Raw genomic sequence first — 18,122 nt, 5'->3', positions numbered from 1 at the left:
TTGTCCAACATGTGCCCCAGCCTAGGTCTGAGGCGTCCGTTGTGATGGTTTGGCTTGCTTGAAAGTTGTGGAAGGGCAAGCCTGGGTTTGACTGGCATGCTTGAGCCCACCATAGGAACTCCTGTTTCAGGCATGGGATTAGTGGGATTTCGGTTTCTAAGCTGTGCCTGTGTTGAGACCATAAATTCTTTAGGTACCACTGTAGCTTTCTCATATGCAGTCTGGCATGTGGGACCAAGATTATGCATGATGCCATGAAGCCCAAGGCCTGCAGTACTTTTCTTGCTGTTAGTTTGTTCTGCTTTGTTAATGCCAAGAAGTAAAGAGGGAGTTGTTTTGTTTTTCTGCAGTTAGGAATGCCATTTGTTTTGCTGTGTCCAATTCCGCACCCAAGAATGTTCTTGTTTGGGATGGTATCAGTCTTGACTTTTGTAAATTGACTGTGTATCCCAGGGCTTGTAGTAAGCAAATGACTCTTTGTAAATCTGTTGTCAGCTTGCTTTTGTTGTCTGCTTGTAACAGGCAGTCGTCCAGGTATGGATAAATTTGGATTCCCTGTAGCCTGCAGTGAGCGATTACTGATGCCAGGCATTTTGTGAATACTCTGGGCGCAGTAGATAAGCCAAAGGGCAATGCTGAGAATTGATAATGCTCTGATCCTGCAAGAAATCTGAGGTATCTTCTGCAATTTGGTCGTATGGGGACGTGCAGGTATGCCTCCTTGAGATCTAGAGTTACCAGCCAACACTCCTTGCCCAGCATGGGAAGAAGTTGCTGTAGGGTCAGCATTTTGAATTTTGGGACAATGATGTATGTGCTTAAGACGGAGAGGTCGAGAATAGGTCTCCAACTTTTCTCTTTTCTTGGTACTAGGAAGAGTCTGGAGTAGAATCCTTTGCCCTGTTCTGTTATTGGTACTCTTTCCACAGCTCTTATCTTTGTTAATTGCGCTATCTGCTTTAGAGCTTCTGTTTTTTGATTTGGAGGTAGGTTTGGCATTCCTCTTTTACTGGTAAGGTGTGGAAGTGGAACCTGTAGCCTTGGTCTATGGTTTGCAAAATCCACTTGTCTTTTGTGATATAGTGCCAATTTTTCGAAAATAAGGCTAACTTTCCACCTAAAGGTGCTGTTATTTGCTCCCTGGTAGGCGTGTCAGAGCCAAGTCACTGTGATTGTCCTGTTGCAGTGGCAGTGGTTGTGTCTGTGCCTCGGTTATTGCCTTGCCACTGTCGCCTCTGTAGGCACCTCCTCTGGATTGATTTCTGCCTCTGGAGCATCTATTCCTGCCTCTTTGAGATTTTGAGGAGTCTGGAAAGGACCAATTTTGGCAGGCCAGTTCCTGCTAAACCTTAGGGGCTGAACCTGTAAGAAATCCTTAACTGTTTGTACAGATTTTGCCTTCTCTTCCATTTTCTTCATTACTTGCTGAGCAGGTGTACCAAATAGACTGGCCTTATCCATAGGAGCATCTAACAGCTTTGCTTTAACATGATCCGCAAGACCTGTTCTTTCAACCATGCATGCCTTCTTATCACTGTGCCAGTCATGGCTGATCTAAATGAAGCCTCCAGTGCATCATAGCCACATTTTAAAGAATGGTTACTAACCTGCTGAATGTTATTCACCATTTCTAAAACATATTTCTTATCTAAGGAGTCATCAGTGGACAGCTTCTTAGTTAACTGATCAAGCATAAACTCTTGGTATTGGATCATATGAAACTGACAGTTTAAAGCTCTAGCTGAGAGAGTAGCAGAGGTGTAAACTTTTTCCCCATCTCTAAGGACCTGGATTCCCTTTCAGAAGGAATAGGGTTTTTGCTGAGGTCGAGGCTACTGCCTTAGGCCCCTGGGATATAGTCTCAGGATCTGCAAGTGGGGCCTTGTATAGGTGGTGATGAGTGTCTGGCACCCTGTAAAATCTATCTGGTTTGGCAGGGGCTGGAGGTAAAGTATCAGGAGCAGTGCAAACATCATTAAATGCATCATCCACAACAGGCAGTACTGGAGGTATAGCTAAGGGCCTATGTTGTGGTAAGTGCAGAAATGTCCTAAGCCTTTTCTTGAATCTGAGAAATCTTGTCCCTGCCATTGGAATTGTTCTCTCATGGCATGTAAGGTTTCCCCAAAGGAAAATTCCTCTGGTGGAGAGGCAGATGGAATGGATTCCTCAGCATCGAATCTTCATAAGTAGAAAAGGAGCCTCTGGCTGATCTGTAATGTCTGAGTCATCCAAGAATCATCAGAGGACACTGGCTCGGGGCTCTGCTCTAGGTCTCTTTTCTGGGGCTGAGAGGCCCTGTCTGGGTGAGATTGGGATCCCCTAATTAAGGATATTAAATCCTCTGCCAGAGTAAGCATTTGTGAACTAGAAGTGGGCCTGTGTGAGGGGGCTTAACCGCACTGATTTAACAGTTTTGGCTGCTTTAGCCCTGGCAAAGGCCTTAATAGACATGGCTGCAGGAGGCCTAGCAGCACCACGTGCTGGGGTAGAGACATCCAAAGGAATGGTGTCTGATAAATCACTAGGAACCACAGTAGTAGGCAAAACTTCTGAGGCCGATTCAACTAAGGTAGTAAGAGCCTCAGTAGTAGTCATGGATTCGGCTGAAGATTGACCGGTTTTCTCGGTTTCGGCCGAAACCGAGACACTCGCGACTTGCTTAACCGTGGTTTCGCCGAAACCGCGGACCGCGAAAGTGTCGGTCTTTTTCTTTGCAATTTTTAACAATTTGGGTAGTCGGAGGATCCGACGGCATAATGTACGCAAAATCTGAGCCGAAAAACTGTTCAGCAAACTCCGACCGACGCCTAAGCATCGCCGGTTGAAGGAAGCACAGGCCGAACAGGCTGCTACGTCGTGGTCTGGGCCTAAGCAAGGCAGGCAGTAAGAGTGGAAATCTTTATGAGGTATTTGTTTCCCACAAGTTAAACAGTTATTGACTTTTTCTGACATCGGCTGAGGCAAGAAAGAGTCCCCAACGGGTACTTAGCTTTTAGAAGTCTTCGAAGTAGTATTCGGTAGTAGTAATCTCTGGATCTGACCGACCGGCACTTGCGAACAGCTTCTGCTTCGGGCGCCGCGTGGCAAGAAAGACTGAGGAAAATGGCGTCGGCTGATGCCTTTATACCCGAAGACCAGCAGAGATGACGTCGGGTGAAGTGCGACATCAGCCAAAGCCGGACCCAGACTTTGGAATCCGGCCGACTGAAGGGCTGCCTGACGACAGGACAACCCATTTGTTATGACTGCAGATGCATCCTTGAAGGACATCAGTGTCATCTGCTTACACACTACTTACATACCACTTACTACTTTCTCTACAACTCTATAAGAGTGCCTGAACCCTGGACAGTTCTCTAGCATGATGTAATTATAGGTTCCTTGAAAGCAGACTGACATATATCTGTCCCTGAAGAGGACTGAACAATTCAGAAAACAAAAAAATCCTGAAAATTACAGCAAGCAAGCCATAAGCAACCTACTGTCTATATCAAATTCACATGTAGTGATTACACACTTGGAATACTATACATGACCTCTGAAAATTCTAGTTCCTCAAACTCAGCACACAGCCAAACTAGAAAATCTCCGTCATGAATAACACAATCCTACAATGCGCTACCAAGAGTATCTCTTCTCAATACAGTCGACACTGTGTTAAGATTCAAGCAGCCAAATGGCAATCATGTAAAGTAAAAGTTCTCCATACAAACAGGCTAGACTGCTGAGACTATAAAATATGCAGAAGAGCATGGCTGGTAAATTCTTAACAAAGAAGACTCATTGGTCAAATGGCATGCTTTCTTATGGGAGAGCTAGGACAGGTACCCAAAATTATACAGGTGCAGTGCTGTTCCATCCTGTGAAGATAGTATATCTCCATCTGCACTCGATTCCTTTACCATGAATCGTTGACAGTGCAGAACTCAGAATCATATCATAAGTCCCATATAAGAAGCAAGATGCATGACTACAGTGGCAAATCAGTCAGCGATCATAGTAAATAAGTTAGTATGACTAACAAACAAGAGCTCTGGACTGTACAAACTAAAGCTATAAAGGAGATGGACATGGACACCAGCATGAGAAAGTGTTAAGTTACAGCAGATAAATTCTTGTAGCTGATCAGCTCAACATTAGGTTGAAAAAGATGAAATAAGCTTAAGGTTGCACCAAACCTAGAGGGAGTCAGACTAGGAGACCAGTTCCACTTTCAGATTGAGGGATGATCACCCCGAACTGGAAAATTAAGTCAAAATGTCTGAAACTATGATCATCCAAAGCCCTTCATAATGGATTTAAAATCACATGCAAGTGCCACAGAACTGTCATTGTCCTACCTAATGAAATGGGTGAGCCAACAGTGTAAACACCAACAAAAGCACTCAATCCTACCATCTTTGCGGTAAACAAACAGAAAGCTAGAACTCATGCAATCCTCCATGATATACCTCATGGTGGTGCAAAAGACACACAGTGAATACAGCCTCAGACTAATACAAACAGCTACCACTCAATACCATGCATCTTGGTCTCTGAATAACCCAAGAAACCTGGAGATGCCCAGGATACCATGTAAGGTTCAAAGCTGAAAATCAAGGTCAAAGTCACACAGCATATCATCAATTACACCAGTCTAGCTACAGAGATATCTTACATTGTAAAACAGTACTGTATATCGGGTCACTGGTTCACAGGTCTCACTTACAGGGCTGTGATGTAATTCAGCCTCCCTGCATATCAAATGATGGCAAGATACCCAATGGTCGGATCTATGTCAGTTTATCGAAAAACCACCCTGTTGAAACCCATATGGTCAAGACCATATGATCAACAATGCAGTTAATCAAAAAAACTAGACATAAAACCACACAACACTAGCCAACAACACAATGGCAAGCTACACTGCACCCCTACACACACCACAATTCTGGGATTGCACTACAGTGGGAAAAAGGGCCAATTCCTCAATCCCCATATTTCTGTGATCTCAGTCAGAATTGTTTAATGAACCAGACATTTGACTATATGGGTTTCAATCATTTGGTCGTTTGATAAACTGACATAGACCCAGTGGTCTGTGTGTGACTTTGCCCATTATGGCAGGAGGAAACCCTGAAATGAATCATTGTACCACTTTGAGCTTTGGACAGTGAAACTATTCAGTATCTATGCGCCATTCTTCACCACACCTACAAAGGAGTCCCAAGCAGTGGAAAAACATGTACACCTCAACTGGCATCTACAAAGACAGAGAAAGCCAGACTGAATGTAGGAGGTGACCACAGTAAATGTGGCACTTACACAGAAATGACTGGAATCAAAAATAGGCAATGACAAACAATAGTTAAAATGACCTAAAAGCCCAATGACAATCTGAATAAAACTGTAGACGGATAAGTCCAACAGTGATGCTACTCATATAAAGCAGATATAAACATATAAATAATAAACAATAATAGACTATAAAAATACTGAAGTCCAGCTTTAAACAAAATAGGTTCTATGTTTGCAATAAATGCAAATACTAGCAGCACAGAAACAATCTGGAGATCTCAATCAGTCAGTCCTGATACTTTGTTCTTTTGCAGGCAAATAAATTCCCTAATGAAAATGCCTAAACCACTTAGCCACAACAACCAGGGGCACATAAACCCTGTGGTAGCCACTTCCTCCCATATCAATTAACAAGGTTCAAATCTGACTCTTTTGGGCTCAAGAAATACATTACTCCTCAGTTCATCCCATTCTATACTCACCCTAATGAGATTACATAAGCTAAAATCGTTGATACCCCAAGTGCCTCAACCACTAAGTGTGACTTCAACTTTCTCGAAAGATTTGTGAACCCCGAGAGGTTTATGGACAAGTTACATAGAAAACAAGGGCAAATAGAGAAGCAATACATCTTCTGGAGATGAGAACACTTAGAGCAGTTTGCTAATAGACAAGAGTCTAGACGACCCTTCTTGAATAAACTTTAAAAAAGGATTTAATATAATGCTAGAAATTCTTTTTCATATGGTGAATAAAAGAATAAGATGGAAAGATTAAGGTGACTTTCAATAATTATCTCTGGAAAACAATCTACTGATATGTACACATATTTGAACACCTAAATCTGATTGTCATAAAACCCAGTAGTTTAACTGCATCATCACATTTGGTTTATTAAACAACAACACAGCATTGCTTAATCACGTTCTGGCTATCAAGACCACTCCATAATTTTTATGAACCACAATAGTTTTTCTGTGCCCTACAGAGATAACTGCTACACATCTATTTTGTGGTAGACATATTTTTCTCAAGAAATGCTGCCTTACCTCCAAGTAGCTAGCAGTAGGTGTGTTATAGAGCTTGACATTGCTGTAATTTTTACTTGGCAGTGGTTCGCCATCCCGAAACCAACTGATGGATGCTTTTGGGAATGCAAACACCTGACAGGTGATGTTCACTGTATTCCCTTCCCATGTGTAAACTGCTACAGAGCCCAATATCTTGGGAGTGTCTGAAACCAAAACACAGAAATATATCATTTTAATCTGCTCATACTGAATACACAAGCATACACAACATCATCAGTATAAATATATGTCCCAAAAAACGGTACAACTCTCCATCCTGTGTGTGTGCGTGTGTGTGTGTGTGTGTGTGTGTGTGTGTGTGTGTGTATGTGTGTGTGTGAGTGTGTGTGTGCACGTGTGTGTGAGTGACAAACAGAGAGACAGACTGAGACACAGACAGAGTAGTGTTACAATTACACCAGTAGTTTTTGCTTTGTTAATTGTACAACCTCTGTTTCTCCATCATCAGTCTAGTAACGGATCTCAGTTACATCCTGAAATATATACTATATATGAGTGCACAGTACAGCATACTTTCCAAATGCAGAGTTGCCCAGCCTTACACACTTTTCAACTGTAAGTATCTCAATAAGGCTAAGGTACAGGAAACTGTTAGGAAAATAAAGAATCCCCCAGTAAAAAAAAAAAAATGCTCTCTTGACTTTCTATCTGTAATCACAAAGAAACGTATTTTATGTTTTTTACACTTGACAACATTTTGTAATATACACATTTAAAGGGCTTGTTTTAAAAATGTTTATCTCAAGAGAAAAGACATTCAGAATGGTCTAATAAACAAAAATCAACATATACTGGCACTGTACTGTCAGTAGCAACAAAGACATAATATATACCAGGTAAGCAGTTAAAAGTTAATTATGTATTAGTAATTTAAAAAAAGTAAGCATGGACTCTCTCCCACCAAGCTACGATAACAGAGTTTTTTTTCCTTTCCAGTACTTTGCACTGAGACATGGAACAATAGGAAAACACAGGAAGGTATGTAAGAATATCTCAATCCACAGGATGGGGAACACATATGCTGACACCTGCCTCTAACCTTGCTGTACTGAGATGAATAGTAAGAGGGCTGCATTGTCCAAACTGGTGGCAGTGTCAGCATCTAAAGACCCCAGTCCTGGAATACACATACCAAGAAATGTAACTCCAGGACAGGAATGGAGAAACAGATCAAATAATCTCTGGGAAGTGAACTACTGAGATAGAGATGTCTCCATGCACATTGGATACAAAGGCATTATGCCTCCTTGCTTGTGCAGACACTACTGCGAGGGTTAATTGTCTGGTTGAATGAAGAAAGTCCCCTTGAAGCAGTTTTATCTCCAGTCTCTTTAAGGCCAGGAAGAATGCTTGTAACTTCAGCTGATTCATATCTAACCCCCCCCCCCCCATGTAGAGACAACACCTTTGAATGCTAGATGGGCTCTCCATTCCACCTGTGAAGCATCCATATCAAAATTTGTGACATTTGTGACAGGCTTTGTTGCAAGAAGAGAAGGATGACCAAAAGCTTGCAGAAAATAGCATACCTGCAGGGACTGGGGACAGGGGTCTCACAAGGAAAACATATGTATTCACTCTTCAGTCATTCAGTCTTCACAGCCCACAACAACAACATCCTCAGGCAATTTAATCCAGCAATGTAAAACACATAAGCACTAAATCATGAAAAAGAAGGACTGAGTCAGGATCCAACACTACATCTTTGCCCAGTAAGTAAATGACATGAGGTCCTGGGCCCCATCCCAGTATAAGCATGACCTGCATGAAGAATATCCAGCTCCAGAAATATAAAGAACACTCTCTGAGAAGAAGCAAGGGAGTACGTCTCCCTTTCCTCCAACTGAAGAACGTCAGTCCTGAAGCGACGGCAACCGACGCAGAAATACTAAGGCACTGGTATTCGGACCAACAGAGGGCTACCCTGGCAGGGATAACCAAAATGTGATGACTGCAACAGTGAAATACGAATAACATCTGCAGTGTCCCTAAGAGACTTAATGGAGAATGCTGACATTGTCATTAGCCTCCTTTTCCAATGTTTACATGGAGTTATGTTTTACCATAACATTCCATCTGTCTTCATCTTTTTTCATTCATCACTGATGGGCTCGGTTCTGAGCCCTTGGAACCGAGTCGGCCTATTACCAGGCTTGTGCCAGCCAAAAAAAACTCTCAAGCTAAGTCTCTACCCAGAATGACCTTCTCCCTGTTACCTAAGATCGAGTTTGCTAAGAAAAGAAAGTAAAGCCAAGGCCACTTCTGCACAAGTACCCTAGGGCACCACTTAGACCCAAAGCACCCCCCAGGAGCCTTTGGAAAGGTAAGGAGGGTGGGAAGTGATGAATGAAACAAGATGAACAACACAGATGGAACGTTATGGTAAGACATAACTTCTTTATCTGATGTTGTTAATCTTCTTTCCATTCATCACTGATGGGACAGAATCCCAAGCTAACTTGAGGTCCATGGCCAGCCCTTACGGAAGAACATTCCTGAATACCACTGAGCCAAAGGCAGCTCTCCGTTTGGAGACCAGGTCCAATTTGTAATGATTGATAAAGGTATGAGGCTTAGCCCAAGTAGCTGCTGTGCAGTTGTCATCCATGGAAGCCCTGGAATGGAATGCTACAGATGTTGCCATAGATCTAGTGGCGTGAGCTTTAACTTTTGGTATGGGTTCATTATGGAGGGAATAGATAAAACGTATGCAGTCCCTTAGCCATCTTGATAATGTAACCTTGGAAACAGTCTTTTCTCATTTTGGGTCCAGAAAAAGAAATGAAAAGCTGTTCAGATTTACAAATAGGTTTGGTACTGTCTAGGTATAATCTCAATTGTCTATGTACGTCTAAGGAGTGAAGGCAATACTCTCCTCTATTGGCAAAATTCAGAAAAAAACACTGGTAGAGCAATGGTCTGGTTAATGGAGAATTCAGAAACAACTTTGGGAAGAAAGGATGAGTTTGTCCGAAGTGAAAGACCAGATAGGGCCTCTTGATACACAATGCCTGCAGCTCCGTGACTCTTCTGGCAGAGGTAATGACTACCAAGAACAAAGATTTCCAAGACAAAAACTTTAGGTCACACTTAGCAGCAGGCTCAAAGGGTTTCTGAGTCAAAGACTGAAGGACTAGAGTGAGGTTCCATGGGCTGTCTGACAGAAGGCCTGAGATGAGAGGTCCCCTTGAGGAAAGCCTTGCAAAGGCATAAAGAGATAAGAGGGGTGCCACCTATACCATTGTGGAAATTGGAAATTGCCGCTAGATGCATTTGTACCGTAGAGGCAGAGGTTCCACTATCAAAAAACTTAGCCAAGTATTGAAGCACTGCAGTAACTGGAGTCATATATAGGTCTAGCATGTTATCCTTGGACCAGATGGAGAACCTTTTCCATTTATCCTGATACAGTGTTCTCGTGGATGGTTTGTGAGAGGCCAGAATGATGTCTCGAACATGGGAGGAGAGACTAGCTTGCCTGGCGACTAATGGAAATGGAGAAACCAAGCTGTCACCTTGAGACTGGACAGATTTGGGTGAGTCAACCCTTGGGGGTGAGCAATCAGATGTGGTAGAGGGTCCAGAATCCATGGCGGGTATACTAGGTGAGGCCGAAGAAAGGGGAACCAAACTTGTCAAGGCCAGAATGGGGCTATGAGGATCACCTTGCATCTCAATCAAAGAGCTTTCTTTCTTTAGAAATTGTGGGATCAGAGGGATGGGAGGATAAGCGTAAAGAAGTCCCGTGGGCAAATCGTGGATCAGAGCGTCCCTCGGTGATTCCCCCTCCAGAAGAAGTATGGTGAAATAGTTGCTGCACTTGGTGTTTGATGGGGATGCGAAAAGATCGCAGCAAGACTGGCCCCAGTGGCTGAAGATTACAAACGCCACCTCGGAGTTGAGGGACCACTCGTGGGGCATGAGGATGCATCTGCTCAGTTTGTCTGCAATCATGTTGGAGCTCCCTAGGATATGAGTTGCTATCAGAAAGCGGTCGGAAGAAATCGCCCACTGTCAAATTCTCATGGCTTCTCGACATAGGGGTAGGACTTGGTTCCTCCTTGCCTGTTGAAGTACCAGACCACTGACATATTGTCTGAATGAACTACAATTGTCTCGGAAGGAAGAGCCAAATGGAAGGCCTGCAATGCTAACAGCATGGCTCTCAATTCCAGAACACTGATATGCAGGTGGGCCTCTGAGGTGGCCCATGTGCCTTGAACAGTCCTTCCCTGGAAATGCCCCCCCACCCGATCAGGGAAGCATCCATGGTCACAATGGCTGTGGGCTGAGGGGGTTGAAATGAGCGACTCCAAAGATCTATGTCTGGCCTCGTCCACCAATGCAGGTCCTGTTTACAAGAGTTGGTTATTCGAATCTGGTAATTGAGGGGGTGATAGTCTGGGAACCATTGACACAGAAGGAGCCATTGCAGAATCCGCATATGTAGCTTTGCTAGAGGCACTACTGGAATTGATGCACCCAAAGAATCTAGGGCCTGAAAACTTCCCTTGCAGAGACTGTTGTTTGAGATAGTATCACCCGAAGTTGAAGCCTCAGTTGATGGAGTCTGTGAATTGGGAGTGATGCCAGACAAGACTGAGTATTGGACACTGCTCCAATGAGCTCTATTTGTTGTGTAGGATAAGGTTTGATTTCTCCTAATATATCGTTATTCCCAACAATATTGCCAGAGAGAGAGAGAGTATAGTGCAGTACTGTTACCAGAAGATGCTCGGTGGGGGCAGTAGGGAGCCAGTCGTCTAGATATGGAAACACCCGGAATCCTTTTAGTCTCAAGTGAGCTGTTACCACTGCCATGCATTTCGTGAACACTCTGTGGGCTGTAGAGAGACCAAACGGTAGGGCACGGAATTGGTAATGACTGGCTCCTAGCTGGAAGCAAAGCAGACTCCTGGAGCATTTGTCCATCTTGATGTGGTAATATGCATCCTGAGGATCTATAGAGCACATCCACTCAGCTTCTCTTAAAAAGGTAAGGATGGACTGAACCATGACCATCCGGAATTTGGTTTGGGTGTCAGTCTTGTTTAAACTGCTGAGATCCAAAATGGGTCTCCAGTCCTCTGTCTTTTTTGGCACCAAAAAGAATCTCAAGTAAAATCTGGATCCGCACTGGCCTGGTGGGACTGGTTGGATGACTCTTTTTTGAGACAGCTTTATAATCTCTGAAGCTGCTTCTTCCCTTTGACTGGATGGAACATCAGGACGTTTTCTTGGAAATTTTGGCTGACAAGAAAGGGGAATGGTGTAACCTCTGGTGATAATGTTCTGCACAAAACGATCAGTGGTGATAGATTGCCAGGCAGCTTGGTGCAGAGAGAAACGACCCCCGACTGCTTCCAGAGGTAAGCAATCGGGCCGCCCCTCAGTAGCGCTGATAAGGCTGCCCAGAGAAAGAGTCCCTGGAGCCTTGATTACGAGAATCCGCTCTGCTTCTATAGGGGCGTCTTCTGGAACTGTTACCCCCTCTGCCTCTGGGAGTATCATCACCACATGCGGCACAGAAAGGAACCTGAGATTTCTTATGCCACAATTTCCCACTCCTCTGATTCCTGGAGAAGGTACGTTGAGGGTTGGAAAACTGTAGGCCTACAGCAGACAGGGTTTTTCCATCTTGCTTGTACCTGGCTAGCGTGTCCTTCACTTTGGATCCAAAAAGGGACGAATCTTCAATAGAAGCATTCAGAAAGGAAGACTTGAAGGGATCCGCGAGGTCACAAATGCTCATCCAGGCATGACGTCTTATAACAATGCCCAAAACCACTGCTCTAGCCGCCTCTTCAGTCGCGTGTGACAGCAACTTCATGGACGAGTTGGATAGTGATTCCTGGGTTGCGAGCTGTGAGGTCACTTTGTCCCTGACCTCATCAGACACCTGTCCTGTGAGCGTCCCAGAGAGTTTGGAAATCAAGTCCCTCTGGAACATCGTAAAATGTGCCAAATAATTCAGGGACGGTATAGCAAAGGTCCCTGATGCAAAAACACATTTCCCAAGTCTGTCCACCGCCCGGGACTCCCTGTTGGGCAGGTGGACAGTGGGACTTTACTCAGCCAAGTCCTTTTTCGTGGCCGATGCCACCACCATAGCAGCAACTAGTAACCCTTTGGACCAATGGGGGCTCTCCTCGGGAGGGTAAAGAATTTTGTCTGGTCTCCAAGGGATCGGCTCAATTGAATCAGGGTTCTTCTAAGCATGCTGCACGACAAGCTGGACGAGCTTGTCGACAGGCGGGGTCACCCCAGAGGTAGAAGGCTGGGTGCGAAAAGCCTGCAGGCACATGGACTCCTCAGATGACGGGTTGGAGAGCTTCCAGTCACCTCTTTGCTTTAACATTTCCAGGATGTCTCTGATGGAGACATCATCAGGAGGTGACTATGTGGACCCTTCACCATCATCATAATCTGTGTCTTCCAATTAAGAACTCCTTGGGTGAGTCCATGTGGTTCCTCTTGCATGTCTTCTTTCGAGGGAGCTGCTCAGTGGGGGTCTCTGAGGAGGACTCGGAAGAGTGGGTACCCTGAAAAGGGGTGTCCTGCTGCTTCTCTGCCTGGTGTCGTGGGGGGGGGGGGTGGTCTGTGAAAGCTGTAGCTCAGGGGGTGAAAACTGGGGTTCCGACATCAAAGGAGTGCTGCCAGAAGCAAGAGCGCTCTCTACCGCGCGGAAGTCAGGCCTGCCTGAAGAGGGATGGGAGCCCGGAACCGAGAAAGACAACCTCGGGACCAGGGTCACACCCCACTCCAACGAACCCGCCCCCACAAGCAGGATCAGCACAGATACAGCCATCTGCACAGAGGAAGGAACTGAGGAGAGAGGCAGCTCCGTACACTGGGCCGAAGCACCTGTCCCCAATCCCCAGATTGAGGAAGGACCGGTTCAGTGGGAACCGAAGACCAAAGGGACAAACCCGGAGCCAAAGTGAGATGCACTGTAGGCGCCGAGATGATGGGTTCCAAGAAGGATTTCGAAGCAGAAGGCTTTGGAACCGAGATGGTCGAATGAGGAGTATAAGATGGAGTCTATGGATAAGGCAGCCCAAGTCCTGCAGGTGGATTGGTCTTAGAAAGTGAGGGAATCCCCCGGATAACAACATCTACAAGATGTACCATGTCGTGTTCCGAAAGGCTCCTGGTGAATCTAGTGGATACTCCAGATGGAGAATCAGTACGTTCGAGGAATAGGCTATACGCTTGGCCCAGAAATGGATCTACGGAGGGGGAACACTGGGTCCATGGTGCAAGGTCTGCTGGCACCGAAGTCTCTAGTTTCGAGGCCAGAAGTAAAGGGGTCAAATCCAGTAAGGTTGGTACAATGCTCGGTGCCGAAGTGGTACTCGGAGCTGAAACGGTCGGTTCCAAAATGGAAACTAATGGCGTAGTCAAAGGTGGCTACAGGTGCCGAAGTCGAAATAGACGTAGTAAGGTCTATGATCAGTGTCGAAGGCGGGACTGGTGCCAAAACAGGCGTTGGTATCGATGGTTTTGAGATGGTCAGTGCTGAAGAAGACAGAGCCGAAGAGACAAGATTTATGCTCCGACGATAACTTAGGGACCTTTGATTTCCCAGACTTGCTCTGATCACCCGATGGTGAAGAAGGAACAGAGTGGCATTTCTTTTTGTCCTTAGAAGAAGGAGTTGAGACCTCCATCACAGAAATGGCCTCTGAGAAGGGAGACATGAGTAACCCTTTCAGAATGAGGTTATTTTTGCCCTCATTAAGAGGGAGTTGGCTGAAACTCTGACAGATGTCACATGGAGGCTGCACCGAATAGTGGCCCACTCCCAAACAGTATACACAGTCATCATGAGAATCACTGTTAGGTAACGTGCCCTTACAAGAAGTACAATGCTTAAAACCTGAAGTACCCTTCTTATCCAACATCTTGGTAGAAAAACACCACAGGTCAACTGTACAATCCAACTATAATGAAGTCAACTCCGTTCAAAAAACCACAAATATAACAATACAGAGGTATGTAGAGAAGAAAAGGGAAACACCTGAATAAAGGTTAAAGCTAACAGGTTAAACAGGAGAAACAATACCAACTATGGTATTGAGGAAATACCACAAGGGTAAGGAAAGAAAGGCTGTACCAACAATAGTACTTATAAATTTACCAATGGTAACAACTGGGTAGAGAGGAAAGAACAAGTTTAGACAACACCAAAAATACTAATCGCTTAATAAAATATGAAGATATCCAAAAATTTTTACATAAATAGGAGAGGAGGTGGAAGGCAAGGCCGAAGGCAGGAAAAGAGGAGAAAGGTTAGGAATGTGGTAGTGAGGGTCGGAACTTTGAATGTTGGCAGTATGACTGGTATAGGGAGAGAGCTAGCCGATATGATGGACAAAAGAAAGGTTGGTATATTGTGTGTGCAAGAGACCAGATGGAAGGGGAGTAAGGCTAGGTGTATCGGAGGTGGGTTCAAATTGTTTTATCATGGTGTGGATGGGAGGAGAAATGGCGTAGGCGTTATCCTGAAGGAACAGTATGCTAAGAGTGTTTTGGAGGTGAAAAGAGTGTTGGATAGAGTGATGTCTATGAAGCTGGAAATTGATGGTGTAATGATGAATGTTGTTAGTGCATATACTCCACAAGTTGGGTGTGCGATGGCCGAGAAAGAAAAATTTTGGAGTGAGTTGGATGAAGTGCTGATGACTGTACCCAACGGTGAGAGAATGGTGATTGGAGTAGACTTCAATGGGGATTCTGGTGAAGGGAACAGAGGGGATGAGGAAGTGATGGGTAGGTATGGTGTTAAACCAAGGAATACAGAAGGTCAGATGGTAGTGGATTTTGCTAAAAGGATGGACATGGCTGTGGTGAATACGTATTTTAACAAGAGAGAGGAGCATAGGGTGACATACAAGAGTGGAGGAAGATGCACACAGGTGGATTATATCTTATGTAGGAGGGCCAGTTTGAAGGAGAATGGAGACTGTAAAGTGGTGACCGGGGAAAGTGTAGTTAGGCAGCATAGGATGGTGGTTTGTAAGATGACGTTGGTGATCAAGAAGAGGAGGAGTGTGAGGGCAGCACCAAGGATCAAATGGTGGAAATTGAAAAAGGGTAATTGTGAGGTGGAGTTCAGGGAAGAGTTAAGACAGGCACTGGGTGGCAGTGAAGAGTTACCAAATAGCTGGGTAACTACAGCAGAGCTAGTAAGGGATAGTCAGAGAGATGAAGTAGACAGGAGTTTAAGGAGATGAAGTGCATGGCAAAGAGAGAGGTGGCAAAGACTAAGGATAAGGCATATGAAGATTCGTATGAAAGGTTGGACACTAAAGAGGGAGAAAAGTACATGTACCGATTGGCTAGACAGAGGGACCGAGCTAGGAAAGATGTGCAGCAGGTAAAGATGATAAAGGATAATGAGGGAAACATACTTGCAAGTGAGGAGAGTGTGTTGAGCAGATGGAAAGAGTACTTTGAGGGGTTGATGAATGAAGAGAATGAGAGGGAGAGAAGGTTGGTTGATGTGGGGATAGTGAATCATGAAGTGCAATGGATTAGCAAGGAGGAAGTAAGGATAGCTATGAAGAGGATGAAGAATGAAAAGGCTGTTGGTCCAGATGACATACCTGTGGAAGCATGGAGATGTTTAGGTGAAATGGCAGTGGAGTTTTTAACCAGATTGTGTAATGAAATTTTGGAAAGAGAGAGGATGCCTGAGGAATGGAGAAAAAGTGTTTTAATATCAATTTTTAAGAATAAGGGTGATGTGCAGAGCTGCAGTAACTACAGAGGGATTAAATTGATCAGTCACAGCATGACGTTATGGGAAAGGGACGTGATGATTAGTGATCAGAAGTATGGTTTCATGCCAGGAAAGAGCACTACAGATGTGATGTTTGCTCTGAGAGTGTTGATGGAGAAGTACAGAGAAGGTCAGAAGGAGTTGCATTGTGTTTTTGTAAACTTAGAGAGAAAGCATATGACAGGGTGTCTAGAGAGGAGTTGTGGTATTGTATGAGGAAGTCGGGAGTGTCAGAGAAGTATGTAAGAGTGGTACAGGATATGTACGAGGGTAGTGTGACAGCAGTGCGGTCTGCGGTGGGAGTGACAGATGCATTTAAGGTGGAGGTGGCCTTACATCAAGGATCAGCTCTGAGCCCTTTCTTATTTGCAATGGTGATGGACAGGTTGACAGACGAGATCAGGCAGGAGTCCCCATGGACTATGATGTTTGCAGATGACATTGTGATATGTAGTGAGAGTAGGGAACAGGTGGAGGAGACCCTGGAGAAATGGAGATATGCTCTAGAGAGAAGAGGAATGAAGGACAGAATATATGTGTGTGAATGAGAGGGAGGATAGAGGAATGGTGAGGATGCAAGGAGTAGAAGTGGTGAGGGTGGATGAGTTTAAATACTTGGGATCAATAGTTCAGAGTAATGGTGAGTGTGGAAAAGAGGTGAAGAAGAGAGTACAGGCAGGGTGGCATGGGTGGAGAAGAGTGTCAGGAGTGATTTTTGACAGACGAGTACCAGTAAGAGTGAAAGGGAAGGTCTACAAGAGGGTAGTGAGACCAGCTATGTTATATGGGTTGGAGACAGTGGCATTGACAAAAAGGCAGGAGTTAGAGCTGGATGTGGCAGAGTTAAAGATGTTAAGATTTGCACTGGGTGTGACGAGGGTGGACGGAATTAGAAATAGTATATAAGAGGGTCAGCCCAGGTTGGAAGGTTTGGAGACAAAACCAGAGAGGAAAGACTACGTTGGTTTGGACATGTGCTGAGGAGGGATGCTGAATATATTGGGAAAAAGATGCTAAGGATGAAGCTACCAGGTAACAGGAAAAGAGGAAGGCCTAAGATAGGGTTTATGGATGTGGTGAGAGAGGATATGCAGGTGGTTGGTGTGACAGAGCAAGATGCAGAGGACAGGAAGAAATGGAAACGGATGATCTGTTGTGGCAACCCCCAACTGAAACAGAAGAAAGAAGATGATGATCAAGAAGGTTTCACTTAGCAGAGAGCTCGGCTGAAATGTGGCTTTACAGCTATGCAGCAAACGAGATCTGAGCTAACAGGGAGAATGGCATTCTGGGTAGAGACTTAGCGCAAGAGTTTTTTTTGGCTGGTACGAGCTTGGTAATAGGCTAACTCAGTTCCGAGGGCTGGGAACTGAACCCATCAATGATGAATGGAAGAAGATTAACAACATCGGATACTATATTCTGTTTGTACAGAACTGCAGTTTATACAAAATGGGATATTTTGATACAAACTGCACTACATTATCAGAAGGTGATCTAATCCCTATAGGACATAGTGCAACAATAGGTCAGTTGGAAGATGAAAGCTGAAGCAAATGGAAGACCACTGATGTTGAAAACAAATGGAGATGCGCTGAAAATGAAGTAATGGCCACTGTCTTGCTGGGTACACATGTTCATGCATACATATTCAGAAAATAATTTATATTAATCAAAAGACTACTAACTGTTAGAATCCATATTTAACAACCAAAAATTAAACCCTTTATTCAGACATGACAGGCTTTAAAAATACAGTCAAATCAGTTTGCTTAACAATACAAAAAGGAAAAGCTAACAGTACAATTTAAGTTGTAAGATATTTTGTGAACTTGAGAGAAAAGGGTAGGAGACTTGCTGGAGGACTACTGATTACATAAATAAGATTGCTGAATTTACTGGTCCTACGCCACTTAAAATAAGAGACACACAAGCTGCAAAACAAACAAAGTATTTGTTAAAAGGTG

The 18,122-nt window shown here is 44.4% G+C and overlaps 1 protein-coding gene across 1 annotated transcript in view; it reads right to left on the bottom strand.

The window, feature by feature from the left end:
* The window catches only part of NCAM1 (neural cell adhesion molecule 1), a 1,088,618-nt gene that overhangs the window by 631,927 nt on the left and 438,569 nt on the right, over window positions 1-18,122 (bottom strand). Inside the window, exon 12 of the mRNA XM_044079459.1 lies at window positions 6,330-6,514. Coding sequence (XP_043935394.1) covers window positions 6,330-6,514 — 185 coding nt within the window. The remainder of the gene's footprint in view (window positions 1-6,329; window positions 6,515-18,122) is intronic.

Source organism: Protopterus annectens, chromosome 8.part0 (assembly GCF_019279795.1).
Source record: "Protopterus annectens isolate FY-2018-M chromosome 8.part0, PAN1.0, whole genome shotgun sequence".
NCBI lineage: Eukaryota > Metazoa > Chordata > Ceratodontiformes > Protopteridae > Protopterus > Protopterus annectens.
Note: the sequence above shows the minus strand (reverse complement) of the source record. Positions and strands in the feature narration are given on the sequence as shown.